This window comes from Eptesicus fuscus, chromosome 4 (assembly GCF_027574615.1).
Source record: "Eptesicus fuscus isolate TK198812 chromosome 4, DD_ASM_mEF_20220401, whole genome shotgun sequence".
Taxonomy (NCBI): domain Eukaryota; kingdom Metazoa; phylum Chordata; class Mammalia; order Chiroptera; family Vespertilionidae; genus Eptesicus; species Eptesicus fuscus.
The window spans coordinates 103329966-103354562 of record NC_072476.1 but is presented as its reverse complement, the minus strand read 5'-3'; the positions used below and the strand labels follow the sequence as shown (position 1 = coordinate 103354562).

Here is a 24597-nt window from a genome sequence, read left to right as displayed (position 1 = left end):
ATAGTCCTGTCAGGAGCAGTAAATAAAATGCTTTTGCCCGTCTTTGGATTCCATTAGGAGTTGGGCCCGTAGAAGCAGGTTTCCATAAACATGCGATCTGTCCCACCCGGTGGAGCTGCAGATTGTGTAGATTTGCTACCCCAGGAGCTAACAGGCCCCATGCTAAATGCTGGAATGAATACTTTTAAATACCCGTATGATTGTTCACACTTTTATCTGTGTAGCGATGTACGTCAGATCGTGTTGACGTGAAGTGCGTATAAATGTGGTTTTTTATTTGTTTATTTGGCGGTTTATAAGACATTAGTTCTGATGGTCTGCACAGCTGGGTCAGACCGGGGAACACTAGGGAACCAGATGTTTCCGTGGAAGAGAGGGCAATACAGGCATAGCCTTGGAACGTTTGGCCAACACTCTAAATTATCCACCTCGTACAAAAAAGTTCAATTTTTAAATGCTTATCTCTTTTCTTTGCAATTTAACATCCAGCCTTTGCTTTTAAATTCATTTTTTGGGAAAACACTAAAGAGTTATTATAACATAAGGATAAATATTCATTCTGGCTATGACTTGTTGAGTCTGACATATGGATATTTGATATTTTATTGGTTTCTCTCTCATAGAATAAATTAAAAATGTTTAGATCTGCTTAGAGCCAAAACCAATCCAAAACAAAAGCAAACTCTGAAGAATTAAGGACCAGCACCAGGCACAGAGAATTCTTGTAGCCTCAGCATTCCCCTAAGTCCCATGTGAGTCCAGATGTTTGAAAGCTAAGTATGTAACTCTCCTTGAATAAAGAGCAAATCTCAGCAAAATGACTAAAAGAACCTCTAGTTGTGAATGTTGTGAGTAAATGGGCAGTGTCCCTACTTGCACTTGTTTGTTAAAAAAATGAAGCCGGATTATTGTAATGTACACGGAGAGTACGTATATCAGTGGGATTGTAAGTTGCCATTTCTGTTTGAGATTCATGAAGAAATAGGATGATTCATTCTTCTAGGTTTTTCTTATGTATGTTAAGTTAAAGTTTATTGCGTTTTAATAGGTGTGACAATGACATATTCCAGTGAATAAAAGGATGGCCCTGTATTTGTTTTTCTCTACCTTGAACTTCCTCCTTTGTCATGAAAACAAGTCATTTTTATTGTGTACGTGTTAGGAATCTATTTGAATAGCGTACTTCAAGGAATTTGATTTTATTTCCCCCCCTTTCTTTGTCCTCTGCCTTTCTCTTCTTTTTCCTCTGTTACACAGACTATAGAAATTGGACATCGGACATTATTACGTGTATGGTAGTAAACACATTAGTTTATTAAATAGTTGATAAGAAAACCTGCAGATGTGATTTCTGTATTTCACCACATGAAGACAAAGGTCTAATAATTTTACAGATGAGGATACTGTAGCACAGAGAAGTTAAGTAACTTGTCCGAGATCACACAGCTAGTAAGCAGCCGAATCGGGATTTGATGCAGGCATTCTGGCTTGAGGAAAGGTATTCTTCACCACAGCCCCATGCAGCTTCTCTACAGATTAACTGGAGCACCAGACAATATCCTATCTAACTCTCCCTCTGCACTGGAACTCTTCTATGTGTGTGTGTGTGTGTGAAAGTAAAAGTGAAAACTACAGTCTTACTGAATGAGTTAAGGTAAAATTAATGTCAGTTCCTACATGCTCTGTCTGTACCACTTATAAAGAAATAGTTCGTATCCAGGGCAAAAAGGACCCTCTTCAGCTCCCTGGTCGCCTGCTCTCATCCCGCGTTTCCTGACCACTGGGTCACCCTTCCTTCTGTTCCCAGCAGCCGTCCACATGTTTGCTGTTAGGAGAGGCGATAATTGAAGATGTATGTCCAGAGCCGACTGTTTGTATTGTGACATTCTTAATTGAATTGGCCGCGTTCCCTGGTCTTTGTTCAATCCTCTTTGCTGACTTGGTGCTGAGGCGGGCGCTGCCTGCCCGCCCCGCGGTCCAGCGCAGATTCGGGAGCAATTGCAAAACTCCGGCCCGGGTGGGTGGAAGCCACATGTGTGGGAGGTGCCGGAGGCAGTGAAACCCTTCCTACTCGTTTCAAACCCTCCCCTCAGCCACATCCGAGATGACATAGGTCTGGCCTGGCAGGAGCCCTGCCAGAGAAAGGTTGTCTTGCCCGAGTGGGAAATGCTTGGGGAGATCCATAGGCCTGTCATTGGGGAAGAAAAACACTTGTCTAGACACACGTGACATTGTCAGTGACACTTGAAACAGGGCAGGGAACAAGCCCCACAAAGGAAAATGTGCACATTGCTGTTAAGGTGACTCATCACTTTGAATAGATTTTACAATTTATTTTATTTTGGGGGCAGGTGGCCAGGACATTGAGCTTTGTTCACAATACCTCTCTCCATCCTCTCTCTCCCTTCCCAGCCATGAAATGTCTCAAAAAATCTGCTCATTACTGGCAAGGGTGTGGAATTTAAAAGCGCCGGCTAGTCCACGTGTTTGCTGGTATGGGGGTGTACATGTGCTTTCAGTCTTCCTGAGATACGTGGCTGTCAGCTCATCCTCCTTCCTCTCCCTCTGCAGGTCTCACCGGGATTCTGGGCTTGGGCCTCTCAGCTCCCAACTTAGCCTTTTCCCAGATGGTGACCACGTTCGGCTTGGCCGGCATTGTGGGCTACCACACCGTCTGGGGAGTGACCCCCGCCCTCCACTCGCCACTGATGTCCGTGACTAACGCGATCTCAGGTTTGTTCCTCTCCCCCCCGTCTCGGGTTTGCATGGGTTTATAGAGTGCTTTCCAGAAGGTTTATGGAGTCTGTGTTTGCAAATGGCCTGGCTTGGCGTCAGGGGTTGTGGTTGTGGTGGCTTGGGCTCCCACAGGCATGGGGCTGGGCTGGGCGGCTTCCACCTCCAGCAGTGCAGCCGCTGTCATTTCCTTTGGCTGTGACTGCTGTGGAAGTAGGGATCCCCCCCCCCCCCCCCACCGCCATAACATTTGGGAAGCAGTGTCCCATAGACTCGTGGGGCAGCCTCCTCTTGGGGCTCTTCGATCTGGCTGAGCGTGCGGCCCAGCAAGCCCGCAGCCCCTGCCCCTGGTGTGAGGTTCACCTGAAGCTTTGGGGCAGGACACAGCAGCCAGTAGGGCAGCGTCGGCGGCTCCCTGGGTGCGAGTCTTCACAGAGGGCCCTGCCGCAGTCCACACCCTGCCCAGGGGCTGTTCCCTGCGGCCCCCAGGGAGAGCTTGGATCTGAGGAACGAGACCCACATGGGACACACGTGGGAGCTGCCCTGCTAGGATGCTTGCTGACCGCCATGGGCCTCTCTTAGCACATGGCCATAGGCTTAGCTTTCGGGATCTCCGCAGGGATGATGTCCAGTTCCAAGAAGTACCATCTCAGGAGAGGCCCAAACGATGGCCTCACCGTCACGTCTTCTAGTCCAGGGACCGTTCCTTCCAGTTCAGTTGCAGCCTATCCCCGGGGGTCCCTTTTCACCATAGCAACGTTATCTAACCACCTTTTTGATTTATGTCGTTGGCAGGGGAACGGAGATAGAAAGACAGAGGAAGCTCAGAATCGTATGCAAAAGGGGGAGGGGTATTGTTAACTCTTTGCCCAAATGGTACTTCGGTGGGAAAGCTGTGTGAGGACTTTCTCCTTTATGAACCTGGGCCTGTGGCGTCCTTCCGCTGTGACACTGATTGGCGGTGTCACTGTGGCTGTTTACCATCTTTTTTTTTTAAAAAATATACTTTTTATTGATTTCAGAGAGGAAGGGAGAGAGATAGAGAGAGAAACATCAATGATGAGAGAGAATCATTGATTGGCTGCCTCCTGCACGACCCCATCTTGGGGGAATAGAGCCCGCAACCCGGGTATGTGCCCTTGGCCGGAATCGAACCTGGGACCCTTTAGTCCGCAGGTTGAAGCTCTATCCACTGAGCCAAACTGGCTAAGGGCGCTGTTTACCATCTTGATGCTTTCTTCGCAGGGTTGACTGCAGTTGGTGGGCTGGCGCTGATGGGCGGGCATTTGTACCCCTCCACCACGTCTCAGAGCCTCGCTGCTCTTGCTACCTTCATATCCTCGGTCAACATCGCAGGTACGATGGCGGGGACAGAAGCCACAGTGCTATTTGGAACAGGGACAGGAGAAGCAAATATAAACGAGTATAAAATAGACAGTCCATTAAAAATGTTTCACTCAGTTCATAAATGCTCTCTAGGAAGGGAAATTAGTTACTTTGCCCGTCTGTAAGTTTTAGAAACTCTTTTGATAAAACTGTCAAGGTCCCAACACAAAACAAATACAAGTTCGCTGGAAAGTTATTAAATGCATAGTTGGGCACTAAGTTGATGAAGAATTATCATCATAACATCTCTAGATTAGAGTCTAATTTGAGATAAAAATTTTAGTCTCTTGCCTTAGCTTAGCCTGTGTTTATTTCTATAAACCGAAAGCTTAGCACATAATTTGTGCACGAAACTCACTTGATGCTATTTTGTAGCTAAAAATTCTTCAAGGGTCCAAGAAATCCGGTGCCTGTTGATGTGGTATTTTTTCTTTTTAATTTATTGTAGGCTTTAACAAACAGGATAACCTATTAGAAAATAAACCCTGCCTTTGATGGGTTGCATTCCCACGCCGTCTGAATGGCTGGTTACTTGTAGTCATGTGGCAATAGTTGGTTCTGCCCTGATGGCAAATTTAGGTGTTTTTTTTTTTCCCCTCCTTCAATGGAACTGGCTTAAATAATGAAATAGTTTCTAATTTTGACCGCCTGTTACTTAACATGATACTTATCCATAGATGATAAAGGTGCTTAAAATAGAAAAATTGAAGCGCTTTAAAACAATCGTGTTGCTCAATGACATAACCTCTCTGTCTTATATTTATTTTTTAAGGTGGCTTTCTGGTGACTCAGAGGATGCTGGACATGTTCAAGCGCCCCACTGACCCCCCGGAATACAACTACCTGTATCTGCTCCCTGCTGGCACCTTCGTGGGAGGATATTTAGCTGCCCTCTCCAGCGGTTATAACATTGAACAAGTAAGAGACTCTTTGGAAAGTTTCTGCTTTTGCCACTATTTTTCTCTCAACTGGAGTAACATTCTCATTACCAGTATCCACACTCTATCATGCAGATACAACAATAACTCTAGAAACATCTTGGTCAAATAAAGCATCGGGACCCTGGATTCTGGAGCCAGGTGGACCCACTCACTGAATGTGCAAATGTGGGTTCCCCGGTTTGTCCCCAAGTTTCTCCACATGTACAAATAGTCGAGAAGGTTATTAGCGTCCTCTTTGTGCACCTGGCTGGATTGGTGTAGGGATGCAATGAAATAATCAGTAATAAATTTGAAAAAGTATATTGTTAAGTACTATTAGTCCTTTTCTTACTCTCCCCACTCCCCCAAAATCCAGTATATCATCTCTTGTTATCAGGAGGTGTTATGCCAATTAATTTTAAAAAGATAGTTTAAAAATGAATACTCTATAACCAAACAAATAATCTAGTTGAACTTTGAAAGGTCTACATCTATAATAATAAAAATGTAATATGCTAATTAGACCAGACAGCTGAACGACCTTCCGGACATCCTTCCCGACGTCCTTCCGGATGACCTTACAGACAAAGCCGGGGCTGTGAGGGCTGAGGCAAGCCGCCGCGGCTGCAAGGGCTGAGCCCCTTGCACGAATTTTGTGCATCAGGCCTCTAGTATAATTATAATTCTCAACTTTGGGCTTGGTATTTTCTGTTTCTTCGCAATGACTGGGATTGAAACCTCCCAGATAGCAGGCAAATCAGGTCTCCCCTGGTTTCTCCCGCTTCCAACATGTAGCATTTGTTGAATGAGCACAATCTTTTTTGAGAAGAGTTGGAGTGGTGAGTCAGAGAGACACATGTCTGACCCAGATTTGCTACTTACTGATCAGCTGACCTTGGAAAAATTATGGAACCGCTTTAAGCTTTGGTTTTCTCTTCTGTGAATGAGGCTGAAGATTCTTTCCTCCCGTGGATCTCATGGGACTGAGTTACAACATTCGTGCAGTGTGTGGCCCGGTCCCCTGGCACATGCAGCATCAGCGGTCGCCGCCTTTCTAGCATCTGGTTAGATCCCATAATGACATAATTTAGATTTAGGTACTTTCATATACATTTGTGCATGCCATCATGCACGAAGAAACCAATTTACATAAATGGTATAATTGCAAGTACAATGGAGGGTATTTAGTATCCCTAATGGGTAGGAAAATATATCGAAATATTAAAAGAAGAGCTCATAGTGGTCTCTCTATTGTCTGCACTTAAAGTTGTCTTTAGAGAATCACGTTTCCTCAAGAGAGGTCTTTCCTGTGTTAATAGACCAAAAGTTTTGATATTCTCTCTCTCTCTTTCTCTTTCTCTCTCTCCCCTTCTCCCTCTCTCTCTCCCCCCTCTTCCTTTGGGAAGATCATGTACCTGGGCTCAGGTCTGTGCTGTGTTGGTGCCCTGGCCGGCCTTTCCACCCAGGGAACTGCTCGTCTTGGCAATGCATTGGGCATGATCGGCGTGGCTGGAGGCCTGGCAGCCACCCTTGGAGGCCTGAACCCGAACCCGGAATTGTTGGCTCAGATGTCGGGAGCCATGGCTTTGGGCGGCACCATTGGTAAGCACTTGTAGGCTTCTGCCTTCAGGCGAACCCGTGCTCACTTCTCCGCCCACTTTTGACTCAGTTGATGTACTTGCTCTGTGAATGTTTTAGTGTTTGGGTTTGAATGAGAATTATACCAACTGTGATGACTAGTCACCAAAACCAAATAGATAAATTATAGTAGAAACAAAGGTAATATTGCTATCTATACTTTTCTAATTAATTTATTAGATTTTGTTATCTAGGCTTTTGAGGTTGTCTGTGTTTATTGTCTCTGGTAGAAATACCATCTAATGATGGACGCCTGTTCATCTCTTCCCAACTCCATGTTTAGGGACCACACTGGTGGCTTGACATTGGCCGTGGTTTCACTTAACTGTTGTGTTGATTGTCCAGACCTGAGAAAGCGCTGGAGAAAGTGTTGATAACGCAGCTTCAACTGAAAAGTGTGTTGTGTCCTTAGCCGTTATATTGTGAATAGCACAAAAACGGGCCAGTATCCTTCCAGTGTGTGCAAGCCTTTACCAGATCCAGCGAAGTCGTCGCTCACACGGTTGACAGTGAGCCAAGTTCTCACATGCATCTTGCTTCACTTTCATCTTGTTTGTTACTGTTAACAAAATTACCAACCAGCATTCATGTGGGAACCACACTCCTTCATCAGCAAACACTGGGTTGGCTGCAGGCACCAGAGTTTGGCAAAAATCAACAAAAGCATTCTGTGAAAATCAATTGGCCGTATGGAATTTACATTTAAGAGTATCGTATACTTAATTATTATTCGAAAACTGTGTGCTCCATTCCGTTGATATGAGTAAAAAGTCGTGTGTGTATTTATACACACAAATGTTTTTATTCCGAGGAGCTGGTGGCTAATAGTTTTCAGTACATTAGCTTTGGGCCCAATTTGTCCTGATTGTCCCTAGAAAGACCCTGAAGGAAGGTGTCTGTGCTAGGGGTTCAGGCAGGAAAACCTTTAGACACTAGAGGCTCGGTGCACAACATTCGTGCACTGGGAACCGGGGTGGTGGTGGTGGTGGTCCCTCAGCCCAGCCTGCACCCTCTTGCAGTCTGAGACCCCTTGGGGAATGTCAGACTGCTGGCGTAGGGAGCGGGCCTAAGCCGGCAGTTGGACAGCCCCCTCGGGGAGGCGGGAGAGGCTCCCACCACCGCTGCTGTGCTCATCAGCCAAGAGTCCAGCTTCTGCGTTGAGTGTCTGCCCCCTGGTGGTCAGTGCGCATCATAGCAACTGGTTGTTCTGCATTCAGTCGATTTGCATATTAGCCTTTTATTATATAGGATAGGTTGAGCTCAGCACGTTTGCATCACCTGGCCAGAACTGTGCAACTCCTTCAGAATTCCCTGATTTGGACATTTATTACCCAGATATTTGCATTTCATTACTTTTGGACTTGGCCACTGTCCACCCACCTGAAAACCTAGGCCTTCTTCATGTCCAGCTGGTTCTTGTGTGCCGGGCCTGGGGTATCCATGCCCTGGGGAGAGTTTCAGGGGATTTAACTGGAGCTTTAAGGAATCTGAGGATGTGCTAGGCCAGGGCCATCTTCGAAGGTTGTGCAGGGAGGAGGCTCTCTGGAGCTGGGCCTTGGCTAGGTGTGTTGAGAAAACCTGCTGCTTTGAAGGAGTGTATGTAGCCAGCGTCCTTACCGTTAGCACCTGCGAGGAAGCAGATGCTTCTTTACTGGTGACACGGAGGGAGCCCCTTAAGGGTGGTCTTTGTAGCGGTTCCTCCTCCAGGGTCTGTCTTGTTTTAATTTCTCTTTGACCTGCACTTCCCGACAGGATTGACAATTGCCCAGCGCATCCAGATTTCGGACTTACCTCAGTTGGTGGCCGCTTTCCACAGTCTGGTGGGCTTGGCGGCGGTGCTGACCTGCGTAGCTGAGTACATTGTGGAGTATCCGCATTTCGCTACAGACGTAGCGGCAAACCTCACCAAGATCGTGGCCTACCTCGGGACTTACATCGGCGGGGTCACCTTCAGCGGCTCCCTCATTGCCTATGGAAAACTGCAGGGTAAGTGAGTCGGCACCACAGGAAGGTGAGTATCTGTTGTTTAGCGGGGCTAGGAGAGCCTGTTAAAATTTCAGAAAGTAGCTAAACAGGAGAACCTGTTAGGTGAAGCGTTTGTGTAGCCCTCAGAATATACAAACCCTTTTTCTCTCCATGAAGGTGCTTCCCTCCATTGATCCTTACAAGTCTGATGAAGTCTTGTAAGGCTGGGGAGCTGTTGCTTCTGCGTGCAGTTAGTGCAGGAAACCAGGACACAGGGATGTGCGCAGAGGGAGTGACTGACCTTGGCTGACACGTATGAACAAAGTGACATCGTCATAGTCCTTGGCTTCCAGAACAGAGGGAAGCTCACTGAGTGCATTTGTGTGATTAGTATACGGCACTTGAAAACAAATACACATTTCTGGGCTCTCGTTTGGCAACTTTAGCTACTGCTAAAACCACACATGAAAACAGAAGTAAAGAAAACCCCCACGTAGGCTGCTTCCGGCGTTTTCATGAAAACACGAGTCTCGAGAGAAACTAGTTTGTGATGTAAAAATCTGGTCTTGCCTCTCAGTGATCAACTCATTAAAATTCAGTGGGGACTTCCATGGAGCTTAAACGTCACAGGAAGAACTGCCCGCCTAAGACATTCTGTCTCGCCCTTTGTCCTCAGAAACAGCTAGCAAACCAGCCCCTCCTCCCGGGCTCAGGGATGGAATCAGGAATGCTGGTGTGCTAGGACGTTGTTCTGAAGTTTTAGATGGAGAAAACAACGTTTAGCCTCTGTGTTGGCCCCACGGGAAAGTGACTTTTCAGGATTCCGTGACCAGAGGGAAGGCGTGTGGTGGGAGCCCGCAGGGGACAGTTCCGTGGAGGCATGCGTTTCCTGCGTCCGCTAGTTTTCTGCTATGAGGAGGAACTCGCACTGGCTTTGATGGCTCAGTATCTGGGGATGGGAAGTGATGTTTCGAATGCCATGTCTTAATTCTAATGTTGCCTGTCGGTAGCTTGGGGTTAGAGGACAGACCCAGGGAGGGAGGGGCTCTTAGGTTCTGACGGCCCTGTGCTCGGTTCCAGGCATCCTGAACTCCGCGCCCCTCCTGCTGCCCGGGAGGCACATGCTCAACGCGGGCCTGCTGGCGGCCAGCTTGGGTGGGATCATCCCCTACATGCTGGACCCCAGCTTCGGCACGGGCATCCTCTGCCTGGGCTCCGTGTCGGCGCTCTCTGCTATCATGGTAAGAGTTGGAGAGGAACTCGTTGTATTTTATCAGAGTATAGTCTAGTTATAGTTCTCTCTCTTTAAGACCCCCCAACGGAATAGATATGTTTTATTCTATTTTATTTAAAAAATATTTTTATCGATTTCAGAGAGAGGAATGGAGAGGGAGAGAGAGATAGAAACATCAATGACGAGGGGGAATCTTCAATTGGCTGCCTCCTTCACGATCCCTACTGGGGATTGAACCCGCAACCCCTGCATATACTCTGACCGGGAATTGAACCATGACCTCTTATTTCATGGGTGGACGTTCAACCACTGAGCCACACCAGCTGGGCAAGATCAGACCGATTTTTACGTAATCCTAAGAGTTTGGCTGTGATTTCAACACAGAACCTTTAGAACACTAAGTAACTTAAAATTCTATCTATTTACAACCACTGATGATCTATTTTTATTTTGACTTATATAGATAGCATGGATTTTTGTTCTATTTTGAACAAAAGAAAAATAGTTTTATTATTATTATTTTTTATCTAACCGGGCAGAAGAAGTAAAAAAAAAAAGTGCCAAAATCAAACCTGTGCATTGAAATGTAAAACTTCAAAAATTGTTACTTTTGAGGAGAGGTGAATTTGATTAAAAATACTTAATGACTCTAAGAATGAGTAAAATATTTCCTGGCTTAATATAATTGGTTTTCACTTAATTTAGCAATAATGAATACATTCACATTGTAACAAACTCAGAGTATATAGGAATATGTGGAATAAAAAGCCCTTTTCCTCTCTGGTTCAGTGATTTGGGGTTGCATCATGGATATCGTGAATGATAGCGACTTTGGAGTCTGTTGCGTTCCTCCAAAGAGTATTGGTTATATGATTTCTTTATTAGTTTTGTAGGCAGCTCACCAGGCTGGATCCAGATTTCAAATTCTGGCTCCCCTGTGGCAGGGGGCAGCTGCAATCTTAAAAAAAATAAAAAAAATCCAACCGGAGTTTACATTCAGTATTACTTTGTCTTAGTTTCTGGTGTACAGCATAGCAGTTAGAGATAATCATATACTTTATACAGTGCTCCCCCCGATTTTTCAAGTACCTGCCTGGCACCAGTCATAGTTACTACAATATTATTGACTGTCTTTCCTGTGCATAGTTTACATCTCCGCAATCTACTGTTATTTCATCTTCAGTAGGATTGTTTGGAGTCTGCCTGCATATGCCCCTGGTTCAGGAGTCAGCCAGAGATGTGGGCAGAGTTCATGCACAGAATGTGGGGCTTTCTTTCTCTAGCCTACCCCTGTGCTGAACTTACTTTCTCACTTTCCAAACTGCCGTGGTCGCCCCAAACCCTGCCCTCCGATCTTCAAACTAGTGAGACTGTGGGATTGTATTTTGTTTCAGCTGCTTCACTTGGCACAACAGAGCCTGCCCTCAGGCTAAAGCCATAAAAACTGGGAAATGCACTCAGCGCCGCCCCTGGTTTCCAAGTGTGGATTCCTCCCCCGTTTCTGCCTGCTTTTCATCACTGCCTTTTAGGGATGGGGGGACTCTGGTGGGGGAGGTGGTTCAGTGTTTACGTGTGCTGTATCTGCGGGAAACCTGGTCAGACAGGAGGTGCCTCGTCCTTGGCAGACGGACACGTGCGTGTAGAGATAGTTGTTGGAAAACTGGGAATCGTTAAGAACCGGGATGCCCAAGGGCAGAGGCTGTGTTTGTACTGCGTTCATTTTGAGTTGCGCTTTGCTTGTCGTCCCAGGGTGTGACCTTGACGGCTGCCATCGGGGGTGCGGACATGCCCGTGGTCATCACTGTGCTGAACAGCTACTCGGGCTGGGCCCTGTGCGCCGAGGGCTTCCTGCTCAACAACAACCTGCTGACCATCGTGGGCGCGCTCATCGGCTCCTCCGGGGCCATCCTGTCCTACATCATGTGTGTGGTAAGAGACACGTGCCCGACAGACCAGGGGACGGTGTTCTGCACGTGAGGGTGCGTCTGTCATTTCTGTTACTGGCGGTAAAAATGACCACCCCAGCTTTCATTCTCTTCCGCAGAAATCCCAGTGGGTAGCCTTTGAATAGATTTGCAAGGCTGCTTCTAAAGTACTCAGTGTAGATAATCAGGAAAGTTAAAATCGTCTGACTCCGCCTGAAATAACTACTCCAGGTTTTGGGTTATTTCCTTCCGTTCTTTCTTTGTGAATTACATATCTGTGTATTCCCTTGTCTAATCACCAGGTACACTTCCACATTTAATTTTTTTTTAAATCTTGCAAACCATGTTCTTGCCATTTTCTTATTAAAAGTGCTTTCTCAATATTATTGTTTAAGGGACTTCAGAACTAATCTATTACATGGATATATAAAAATGGATTTAATGTTTCCCTAATGCTGTACCTGGTAGGTTGTGTGATTTTTATTTCTCTTTGTACACAAATACATCGTTGGCACTTCTGATTTTTTGTCTTAGGATTGATTCTTAGAAGGGAGAGGGTGTGCTCATTTTTAGGGGCTCCTTCTGCTCATTCCCGTGCTGTTCCGGGAACGCTTGCTGCACTTGACACTCCCACTGGTCATCTGTGAGAGTGGCCTCCTGAAGTTTTGTGGTCAGCGTGGTTTATTTGTTTTAGAAGAAAAGAAAAAAAATTAACAAGAAAAATACTTCCTAGCTTCCTTTTTGTTTTTAATTCTCTTCTTGATGGCAAGAAGATATCCTGCAAATAATTAAAGGCTTGACTAGAAACCTTTTTCTAATTATAGATGCTATTCTCTAAATAATCGTTTTGAATGACTGTGAAAGGACAAGCATGAGACTGAGTGAAATCAGCATGTGAACTTCACACTGATTAATAATTCAGAAAAAGAATACTTAACCCACCTTCATTCTTTTAATACATTAGTTAAAAACCCTTATTTGACAATTGAGACTTTCCCTTATATTTTAATTAAAAAAACTCATTGTTGATTGAATGCTGGAGTCATCTTTTTATAATAAAAACTTAGTTTTCTTTGGTCATATTACAAAACAAAAAGGATTTGATAGCCCAAGTTTAATACCAAGTTAAGAGCTTTTAAAATTAAATCCCTCTACCCCTAACTGGTTTGACTCAGTGGATAGAGCCTTGGCCTGCGGACTGAAAGGCCCCAGGTTTGATTCTGGTCAAGGGCATGTACCTTGGTTGCAGGCACATCCCCAACAGGGAGTGTGCAGGAGGCAGCTGATCGATCTGACTCTCTATCCCTCTCCCTTCCTCTCTGTAAAAAAATCAATAAAATATATTTAAAAAATGAAATTAAATCCCTCTAGTAACTAGAGTCTAGTTGTTGAGGAAATTTTGGAATGGGAGGTTCTGTGTTTCCTATTTGAAAAATGCCAGGCTTTGGAGTTGTGTGTTTTGTTTTTTTAAAAACCCAAATGTTTATGAAGAAGAAAACATTTATTCAGTTATATTAGAAATAATTTTCTCTAAAAATGAACCTTTAACCCTTAGTTTGGCTTTGCTTCATTTGGTGAATTTAAATGACCAGCAGGGGGCAGCAGATTTTCACTAATACCTGTGGTTGGTTCAAAGCACTGATTTTAAAATTAAATGAGAGGCTTGAATTTTAACACAGCTCGTGGCATTCTGGTACAGGCAGAGGACGGAGGACTTTTACCTAGATCTTGGATACCTTCGTGGGTACCTTCTTGCCTTTCTCCTTTTCTTCTTACAGGGTTTTCTTCAGGTTCTTAAATGTATCAGCACTATTTGCCCAGTTTCGTGTGTGTGTACCTCTTTTATTCCCTCTCCATTTCCTTTCCTTCTTCATTTAGTTTCTTGTTATTTTTGGTTAGAGTAACTGCAGTAGCTTTGATAGTAGCAGTTCTACAACAGTAACTAGAATAAGGTAAGAAGAGGCAGGAGTTGAAAGTCCTCTTTTCTATGTCTACTTATGTATTGTATCATCTTTTTCTTAACTTTTTTCTATTTCCTTTTTCTTGATCTGTTTTCTCTATTTATTCTGTTTTCTTTTTTTAATGTTCTTTTTATTTCCTCTGCCTCAGGCATGCTGTCCACTGCCAGCGGACCGCAGATATTTGTTATTCCTGTGCTGTGTATAAGGTTAACACACTATTCTTATAGCTGTCTGTGACCACAAGTATCACACTGGGTCAGATTGATGCTCTGTAATAGCAAACTGTAGTCATTTGGGCTCAAGGGTGGTTGAAGTTTTCATTTTAAAAATTATTCAAATATAAAAAAGGCATTTATTGTGGGAAATTTGGAAGAAAATAGAAAAGGATGACTAATAAAATAAAATAATCTATAATCCCATTACCGCCTAACTGTCCACATTTAATATTCTAATTATAGTCTTTTCACATGCATATGTTTAAATGCATTCTGTGCCACGGTTTTCTAACAGTTTTTGGTGTCGGCTAAGATGGTATTATATCGTACCCAAGTCCATATTATTAGTTGCTCTTACCTTTTTTTTCCTGCAGTGCATTCTCCTCGGGCATCGTTGGTTATTGTCTTTACGTACAATCGCTTGGTCAAGGTGGCTGTTGATATTGATAAAGGGGTCTCCACAGAGCACTCGTTGCAAGTTCTCCCGGCAGGTGACGCATAGAGCGGGCGTTTTACTGAACCCTCTGCTCCTCTGTCTTATTACAGAACAGACGACAAAAGCAGGGCTGCCGTGGTTTTCAGTTTTGAAGACAGAAATGGTCTTCACTTCTACATTTTCCTGGTTTCTGACTTTTCACCTTCATCTTCAAGAATTCTTAGCCTGTGCTTGTTCTTGATAAGCAATTGTTTCTTCGTGGCTGGTGCTTCCTGGCAGCTCAGAGCGGTTCATAATACTAATAAAAAGGACGTATCTGCTGGTCGTTCATAATACTAATAAAAACAACATATGTGCTGGTTGCTAGGCAGAGTGTGATGTTGCCAGTGGCGCTGGGTGCTGTACAAATGTTAGCTCACTGACTCCCCACGCGAACTCCGGAGGTAGGAAATTCTGTTCTCCTCCTTTTGCAAGGAAGGTATTTTAAGAGATCGTGTATTATTTACTGTTGTGTTTGTAGTCTTTTCACATGCACCGGGCACATTCAAAGAAATACAATAGTTGTTAAGTAACGATTAGATGAATGTTTTATTTGTTAGCTCTTTTCATATTTTGGAATCCTCTCCAGGTAGGCTGTAGTAGCAGATATACTATCAAATATCGATATCTAGTATTATTACCGGCATGTTTACCTTCGTTGTTTTATTATTTATTGAAGGAGACGGGCGAGGCCAAACCAGACCAGCATGCTTTTGTTAAGCGAGAGGGAATGGAATGCACCCCGAGCGGCTAATGAACAACCCCTGAAATTGGATTTCGTTCTGACAAAGAATCCTTTTGGGTGTCTTCGGAGCCTAATGTCGTGGTTACACAACACCCAGTATTATAAAAACTGAAAAATGTCCACAGTGTCCCAAAAACCAGCGCAAATGAACGCTGTGCTTTATATCCAGATGTCGTTAGACATTAACCTCTTTATGATTTTATAGTCCGTTTACTTGGAAAATGGAACAGCATTTTCAGACCAAATTTTTTGATTTTTGCAGTTAGCTGCTTTTTTCCAAATGAAAATAGAACAGAATTAAGTGGATCAAAGCCAAACTAAAAAAACTTTTCTTTTTTGCTTTGCAACCAATTAATCAGCACCTACAAAGCATCGAAATGAGAGATGCTAGTCAATGGTATATATGTTGTTATTGCTTTGGTTTGGTCCATTTCATGACCTTTGTTTTCAGAGTTTTCTTCTTACATTTTGCTTAGAATTACGTGAATTAAGGATCTCTTTAATGTAGCATACAATTTTCATTATAGGGCTTAATAACTTAAAAGGCACAGTCTTGGACAGGGTTGCAAATGCTTTGTCTTGGAGCTGGGAGCTCTTCAATCTGGGGTCAGTGGTCACAGGATAGTCTCATTAATCACTTAAGCAAGCCAAAAAGAGAAAAAACAAAACAAAACAAAGCCCTAAACCCTAAACATTTGTTGAAAATATGATGTTGCAATGGTATGTTCAGAGATGAAAAATAATTTCGTTTTTAAGAGACCACATGGAATTAGCTTAATGGTGATATAATTGTGGATACGTGTTTAACAAGTAGACTTTGATTGTTACACTACTGTGTGGTTCCCTGTTTTCCTCCCTAAGATGCCATCCGGAGTGGGTACACATTAATGAAATGTCCTCAGATATTCTTTTCTTCTCCTCCACTCAGTTTTATAGGAAATGAAAAATGATTCCTCCTAAGTCCAGTAAGATGAAAGTGTTCTATCATCTACATCTTTCTCCCCGTCATGTCCCTCTGTCCTCTGTCCCTTCACAGGACTGTGTAATGCAGGGGATGGAATCTTTTGATATGTTTGACTTTTTTTTTAAAAGTTATCTATGGCCCTAGCTGGTTTGGCTCAGTGGATAGAGTGTCGGCTCTCGGACTGCAGGGTCCCTGGTTTGATTCTGGTCAAGGGCACGTACCTTGGTTGCAGGTTCCCTGGCCCTGGTCAGGGTGTGTGCAGGAGGCAACCAATCAGTGTGTCTCTCTCGCATCGCTGTTTCTTTCTCTCCCTCTCTCTTCCACTCTCTCTAAAAATCAATGGAAAATTATCCTTGGGTAAGGATTAAGAACAACAACAAAAAGTTATCTATGACAGAAATATCTCAATGTCTGAAATAGGTCTTTGAATCAGTTTTTAAGGACAAAAATTTTGTGGAAACTATTTTTGGTCATTTATTTCCAGAATCTTGTAATTCAAAATTAGATAGAATTGATCAAAATCAATAAATATTGAATGTTTGGGAAGTCTCGGCTATGGCTATGTAGATTTTCATTAAACCTTGGATTTAAGTAGAGGAGGTGGTGTTCAGCATTTAAAACTTCATGTCAGATGGGGACTATGAACATAAAAGCATTACTTTAATATTTCTCTGCCCTTCTTATCTATTAATAATATACATAAAAACATTCTGGGCTTTATTTTATACATTACTAGAGGCCCAGTGCATGAATTTGTGCACCAGTGGGGCCTCTCGGCCTGGCCTGCGGGACCGGGCTGAAATCAGCTCTCTGACATCCCCTGAGGGGTCCCGGATTGCGAGAGGGTGCAGTCCAGGCTGAGGGACCCCACTGATGCATGATGGGGGCCAGGGAGGGATGCAGGAGGTTGGCCAGCTGGAGAGGGGCCATGGGAGGGCTCCAGGTCATGTCAGACCCGTGTCACTCAGTCCCGATTGGCTGGACCCCAACAGCAAGCTAACCTACTAGTGGGAGTGTCTGCCCCCTGGTGGTCAGTGCACATCATAGTGATGCGGTTGAGCAGCCTTAGCATATCATCAGCATATTACGCTTTGATTGGTTGAATGGACGACGGGACACATAGCATATTAGGCTTTTATTATGTAGGATAATCTTAGACAAGTTTACTAGACTTTGGGCTCTGTAAAATGTGAATGTTGTCCTCATCAGTGAACTTAGGTCAAAAGAAAAGTTTGAAAAATTATGACATTTTGATCTATCATCTTTGCAAGTGAGGTTGTTGGCATGTTGCCCTTTGTCAAGTGTGGCTCTCTGCCCCTTCTTCTCTGTCCCCTCAGCAGCTCACGGGCCTGTCCCCCGGAGGTGGCAGCCGGTGGGCTGTCCTTGGATGGGAGGTCATGTGCTTCTTAGCACATGATGGTAGGTCATGTGCTTACTAGCACATGATGGGAGGTCATGTGCTTCTCTCTGATGTGTTACTTGTCACTGCAAATCTCCAGGTGCTTTTTGCTTTTAAATAATCATGTGTCTTTTTGAAAAAAAAAAAAAGTAATAGATTGATACTCATATAGCTTATAAGTGGCTCAATGATATGTTTATTACAACCCTTAAAATAGGGTTTAGTAATTTTTGGGGAGTTTTTTTTTTGAAGTGAGAAATTCTGTTGTGATTACGTGGAATGACTGCTTTGATCATGTACAGGGATTTGAAGTCTTAAAAGGTAGTTGATCCCTCAGAACATCTGGCTTCTCGTCTTTCCATGCGTCTTCCTTTGCCTCGCCTTGAGAGGGCCATACCCGAACTGTTTTCAGAACCCGATCAGTTATCGGCACGTTTCCGTGGTGGTGTTTGAATGGGACATTGTTGGGTGATTGTAAAGGAGCAACTAGAAGTGCCTTCCTACTGTGTTTTTTTCCCCCCAAGATAATTTTTTTTCCTGGTTAAACGGGTGGGTGTCTGTTTTACTAAAAAAGCGTGTAGCTCACTCATCTATCTCTTCGGAAATGAAATATTTTAGGAGTCTAGTGATGAGTCCAGTCACTTCTACTACAGCTTCACAGAGCTGATTTGGAAAGTCAGACCCTATCAACCTCTACATTTATCCTTCTTGACGGCAGAGGGCAGCAGAGTTCTAAATGAGAGGCATCCCTGCCCCTTCCCTTGGGCTTGCCTCTGGACAGCTCGCAGCTCGCAGTGGAACTCACCTGAGAGCTCTCTAGGGTCACCTTGTAAAATTTCATATTCCTGTGCCTTCCTTGTACTCGTGTGAAATACATGTGAATGTGGAGGTACAATTTGCTCGATCCATGTGCAGGTGATAGTAACCAGGTCTGAGTTTTTCATTAATTCCTTAATGTTACCGGTAACTTTCCTTGAAATGCCTTAACAAACTTTACTCTCTTACTGAAAATATATTCGTGTGTCCTTGATTTTATAGAAAAAAAGGATGTGGTTTCCCAGATACCTTCATTTACACTTTTGAAATAATTTTCAGAAGCTAGATCAAATTATGTGGTTAAAATGTTTTAGATGATCAAATATACCTCTAGTGAATATTTCTGAATATCATATATTCAGATCATTTTCCAAAAGTTATGTGGATTAAACTCTCACAGAGGAAAATTTTGCTTTTCAGGCAATGAATCGCTCCCTGGCGAATGTGATTCTTGGAGGCTATGGTACCACTTCAACAGCTGGTGGAAAACCCATGGAAATTACGGGCACACATACAGAAATCAACCTGGAGAATGCCATCGACATGATTCGAGAAGCTAATAGCATTATTATTACTCCAGGTACAAAGAAAAGGCATTGTCATTGATTACATTAACAAATTCTTAGAATAGGAAAACATCTAATGGGCACTTGTTTGTTTTTGAAAACATAATGGGAACTCAGAAGCAACCCTATTGTTATATAGTGAAAGATTGAGAATTGTCAGCTTGTGTTAATATTTTGGAGATCACATAGAGATTCTATAAATTGATGATGTGGTTCTAGCCATGCCTTCCAGTGATTCTGTACGAATGTTGAATCATTTTCAAGTCTTAGTTGTTTATTCCTTATTGAGAATTTTTGGGCCTGTTGTCAGGATTAAGTTAGATATAGTATATGAAAGTAGCTCACTCTTTTTTTTTTTTTTTTACCACTGTGCCACACCAGCTGAGTGGTTGTGGCTTATTTTATTTTATTATTATTTTTTTAAATATATTTTATTGATTTCTTACAGAGAGGAAGAGAGAGGGATAGAGAGCCAGAAACATCGATGAGAGAGAAACATCGATCAGCTGCCTCCTGCACACCCCCCACTGGGGATGTGCCCGCAACCAAGGTACATGCCTTGACCAGAATCGAACCCGGGACCCTTGAGTCCGCAGGCCGACGCTCTATCCACTGAGCCAAACCGGTTTCGGCTGAAAGTAGCTCACTCTTAAACTTGCTCAGTAAATGTTAATCTCTTTCTTTTTAAAAACAAATATTTAAAAAATCATTGCCATTCCTGTTGTTTCCACCAAGGTGAGGTTACGTCGCCTAGTAAAGAGCTTGGTCTGGGAGTCATTGCATCTCATTTTGGTTTAATCTTGCTTCTGACAATCGACATGGCATTGACCAAGCCATTTGTTCTCTTCAGGCCTCAGTTTCTTTTTTAAAAAACATGTTTTTATTGATTTCAGAGAGGAAGGGAGAGGGAGAGAGAGATAGAAGCATCAATGATGAGAGAATCATTGATCAGCTGCCTCCTGCATGCTCCTACTGGGGATCGAGTCTGCAACCCGGGCATGTGCCCCTGGCCAGGAATTGAACCGTGACCTCCTGGTTCATGAGTCGATGCTCAAGTATTGAGCCACACTGGCGGGGCAGTTTCCTTCTTTTCTGAAGTTGAGTTTCGTTCTTCACTGTGAAGATAATGCTGTGGTATTACAGGCAGCATACTGTTTTCAGATTAAGATTTTAACGCTGTCGTGTTATATCATAGGCATTTTCTGTAAAGAAAATCTGTTGATTTGACATGTGGGTAGTTTGTTGGTTGGTTCTATACCAAGATATAAGTAAACATTAGCATAACTGGATGTTCAGGTACAAGCCTTCTCACCTGGGCCAGTATCACCTTCTGCAGACATTGGAGACAGGGTCGGGGTTTTGGTGTCTCAGCGACAGGGCGGCCGCTGTCCGCTCTGTGTGGGAGCAGGTGCATTGCATTTGCTAGAATGCCTGGGCCATCCCCGCAGAAAGAATCATCTCCCCACAGTGGGCTTGGTGTCACCTGCTGAGAAGCGGTGCTGGAGTGGGAAGGTGGGAAGATGTGCGGGACTGACAGACAGACAGACACAGAGAGAGAGAGGCAGAGGGAACACGACATGTATGTGGGTGGTGTGCTGTGGGAGGGTATGCCCAGCGGTATCAGACCTGCACAAGACTGAGGAGGGACCATTAGAATTTGAAGTTGAAATTTAGGCCAGTATTTAAAAAATTCCATATGATAAGTTTGCTTTCATTTTTAGTCCTGTTCATGGATTGCTTTTTTTTTGGCATAAAAATGTTTCCATCCAGAGAGGAATTTCAAAATAAAACCGCATTCTCCCGTGTTCTTGGCGTTCCCCGCAGGCTACGGACTGTGTGCGGCCAAAGCGCAGTACCCCATCGCCGACCTGGTGAAGATGCTCACGGAGCAGGGCAAGAAAGTCAGGTGCGTCCTGCGCGCAAGCAGCGCCGATGGCTTCTTTGTAGATGACGGCTTCCTTTCTGTTGTAATCCGGCCTGCAGTGTCTGTCCAATGAGACAGGAATGTGTGCTGATTGAATAAAACCAGAAAAACACATAGATGGTACTAGTAAGGAGGAAGAAGCAAAAAGTGATCACAGTCCCACCACCTGGAGACAGCCCCTCCTTGTGGTTTGGCCGATTTCACCATTCACAAGTGTGGCGGGGACACCTGCCGTCGCTGTAAGTTGACGCTTGAACAGCCACCCCCGTTTCTGCGGCTCGGCATGCTCAGAGAAACTCCTCCATAACGAACTACCGTGTAGAGCGCAGTGGTTAGACATGACTGTTTCCTAAAGTGGAGTTTTGCACGTGTAATCTCAGGGAAAGAAATTAAGTTGCAAAACCCCCTGCTCTCACCTTAGTCTGACTACCTCGTTTTTGCTGTTTCTGTCCAATAGCATCGAACCTAAATATAGGTTCAGGTGACAAAGGGAAGTTTTATTATATGGGGTTCCAGGATAACTATTAACAGGGAAAACCAGAAGCCCCGTCTCTCTGGTTGGATTTGGGGAAGGAGGCCAAGCACAGTCACATCCCGGTGACCTTGCTGGACCAAACACGTCTGACAGGAGAGGCCAGGGAAGAGGCAGACGCGGTGGGGACCTGTGGGCTGGTTAACGGTGGACTCGGGGAGCTCACCCCCTCAGGGCGGAGAAGACTGCTGGGACTTCCTTGTTATAAACCACCCACTCTCTGAAACACGCGTTAGAGCAACCACTGCTGCGGCCACTTGCCGTTTGGGCAGAGGGGCGGCGAGCGGAGCACTGCATTTCTAGATCTGTCCCATGGCCCTGGACGGAGGGTGTGAGGGATGGAACAGTGGGGAGGTAAGGGATGACCCGGCTCTGTAGTCTGGAGCTGGGCTATGAGGAGGCTGCGCAGGGCCCTGCATGTCCCAGGAAGCCGCTCTCTAGCAGTTGCATTGACCTGAGAGAGGAGATAACGCTGTGATTAAGGAAAATTAGCTTGTTCACCAGGATGTGGATATCTGTTGACAAAACCGTTGATATCTGTTAATGAAAGTCCCTTGCAGATGCCAGTCTTTCACTTTTGTCTGGGGCAGATGATAAGAAAACAGGCCCAAGAGCTTGCCTAGAGCCGGGCAGGGTCCCTGGTGGACTGCGCAGAGTCCGGGTTTTCTCCTAAATATCGCAGCTGCTAACAGTGGTAAAAGGGGCTCAGGTGGTTAAACCAGAGGGTTATCTAAAATGTTTGAGTGTCGGCTGCATATTCTTTCTCTCTTTCTCCCCACCCTTTCTTCTCTCACTCCTTCCTCCTATCTCTACTTGCCGGCAATCCAAAGTCTGTGTTGTTTTAAAATGTGAGGAGTTAAAATACTACTTTGTGGTAGGACCAGCATTCCTGGGATATAGTGGTTCCCACACGTAGGATCATCTTCAGTGAATTGCAGATTGACGATGAGAAAAGTCATTGACGTTGTTTCTTTATTTTCACACTAGAGGCCTGGTGCATGGATTCGTGCACAGAGCAGGGGGGGTGGGGGGAGCCCACGGCCTGGCCTATGCCCTCTTGCAATCTGGGACCCCTCGGGGGATGTAACAGTGCGCCAAGCAGGGGGTTTTGCCCTGAGGGGTGAGCTCCCCGAGTCCACCAGAACGGCCAGGGAGGAGCAGGCGGCCAGGGAGGAGCCCGAGGCGGGGCCTGGCACCATGCCGCTCATGCTCCTCCCAGCCTGCTGCCGCTGCTTGGTAGCACTGCCGTGGAGTCGGGAGAGGCTCCCGCCACGCCACCGCAGCTGCACTCACCAGCCGTGAGCACGGCTTCTGGCTGAGCGGTGCTCCCCCTGTGGGAGCGCACTGACCACCAGGGGGCAGTCCTGTGTTGAGCGTCTGCCCCCTGATGGTCAGCGTGTGTCATAGCGACTGGTCGACCCGGTGTCATGATAAGAAGTCTCATTTCGGTAACTCACTCCTACATTCACGTAGGGTACAAAACTCTGCTTCTTTGTGATCACCGTCGCCCCGGAAAGCGTTTGCAGACCTACCAGTGGAAAGGATGTATTACAGAATCTTTAATCGTTTTCCTAAAAGGAAGTGTTTCTCTGTATTCTGTCCGCATGTGAAAGTCGAATGTAGTATAACACCTGCTGTCACCACGCAGATGTTTAGGAGTCGAGTGGCAAGTCTAATAAAACAGGAAGGTGGCTTCCATGCCTCCGTTATCCTTAGGGGAGGGCATGATTCGTTTCATGTTGTTCTCTGCTTGCCCCCTGACCAGCCTATGGTGGCCAGCGCCCTGGGAACTCAGCCCAGTGGCAGAGGGGTGGGCGCAGAGCTGGTGAGCATCAACGACTGCTGGGCAGCTGGACGGAAGGCAGGACGTGAAAGGAAATGAATAAGAGGAGGAAAAAGTGCTCTGTAAAGGAAAGGGAGAAGACAAATGGATGTTCGTTTCTGACCTCATTAAAATTTGCATTTTTGTCCACGGGGAAAAGTGATTATTTGACTTAAGATTTATGGGAGATATACAATTATATATGTTAGTGTGTTACAGTTTTGTTTTGTTTTTTTTTTACCTTTACTGTAGTAGGTTGAATTTTCAACACCGGCTTTGTAACAAGTTATGCAAACCTTGCGTTTGCTTTAAACGGAAGAGAACGATTCTTGCTAACACGATGACAGTGGATTATCATCGTTTTCCTTTCTTGCTTCTGTGTGAAGATTTTTTAAAATTTATTTAAAGGGAATCATAGGAACTTTGTTGACTCTGCCTCCGGTGTCATCGTCTTTTCACAGGAGACAGGCACGCTTTCTTTACAAGGTTAGGACTGTGCAAATCCGTAGATGCTGGCTGCCTTTTACAGAGGCAGACGTCTGTCTGAACAGGAGGCTGCTGCCGTGGTTACCCCGCCCTTTAAAGGGAGAAACCTGTGTTTGCAGTCGCGGTACCTCAGTCCTTTCATCACTGGGCACTCCCCCGGGCTCCTGGAGCACAGCTGCGGGCCGCTGGCTTAGGCGCTCTGAGCCGCGGGACCCCCTCACACCCAGCATCCAGATGTGGTGACATACTCGCACACAGCCCTCATGGAAACGGGCCAGTGCGGACATATGACTGTCATCAATGAGTGATGCCCAAGTGGTGCCAAGAAAAACGGCATCTGTCACCCAGCCCGTCTGTATGACTTCATGGCCCGTGATGGATGCAGAGATACTGCCGTCTCCCTCCTGGGCCGTAGTCAGAACCCGCTCACCGGGAGCTGAGGTGCAGCGGGGCCTGAGGCCTCTCAGGACAGGGCTCGTGCGGAACATCGGGAAAGCCCACTGACTTAAACTTTCTTTACTGGCCACTTCCCAGTTGCCCGGAACACCTTTGAGCTCGCCTAAATGATGCTTGATTGCTGCAAGCTTTTTATGAAAAATCTTACAAGAGCACAGACTTGTCTTCTTGATATTTCCCAGCCTTTGCATTGCTATGATAGGCTTTTCACTATAAAGCAGAGATAGTGTTGCCAATGAGTAATTCTTAGGAAGAGTTGTAATTTTTAAAAAATAATTAACCACTGCTTAATTTTCTTTAAAAAACATGTTTTTATTGATTTCAGAGAGGAAGGGAGAGAGAGAGAGAGAGACAGAAACATCTATGATGAGAGAAAATCATGGATTGGCTGCCTTCTGCATGCCCTCCACTGAGGATCAAGGCCGAAACCTGGGC

The 24597-nt window shown here is 45.0% G+C and overlaps 1 protein-coding gene across 2 annotated transcripts in view; it reads left to right on the top strand.

The window, feature by feature from the left end:
• Nucleotides 1–24597, top strand: part of NNT (nicotinamide nucleotide transhydrogenase) — a 76344-nt gene that overhangs the window by 36355 nt on the left and 15392 nt on the right. For both annotated transcript variants that reach the window (XM_054715275.1, XM_008151648.3), the window contains exons 11-19: nucleotides 2572–2733; nucleotides 3979–4089; nucleotides 4892–5037; nucleotides 6446–6641; nucleotides 8430–8663; nucleotides 9723–9883; nucleotides 11626–11805; nucleotides 18797–18956; nucleotides 20767–20848. In XM_054715275.1, the coding sequence (XP_054571250.1) occupies nucleotides 2572–2733; nucleotides 3979–4089; nucleotides 4892–5037; nucleotides 6446–6641; nucleotides 8430–8663; nucleotides 9723–9883; nucleotides 11626–11805; nucleotides 18797–18956; nucleotides 20767–20848 (1432 nt within the window). The remainder of the gene's footprint in view (nucleotides 1–2571; nucleotides 2734–3978; nucleotides 4090–4891; nucleotides 5038–6445; nucleotides 6642–8429; nucleotides 8664–9722; nucleotides 9884–11625; nucleotides 11806–18796; nucleotides 18957–20766; nucleotides 20849–24597) is intronic.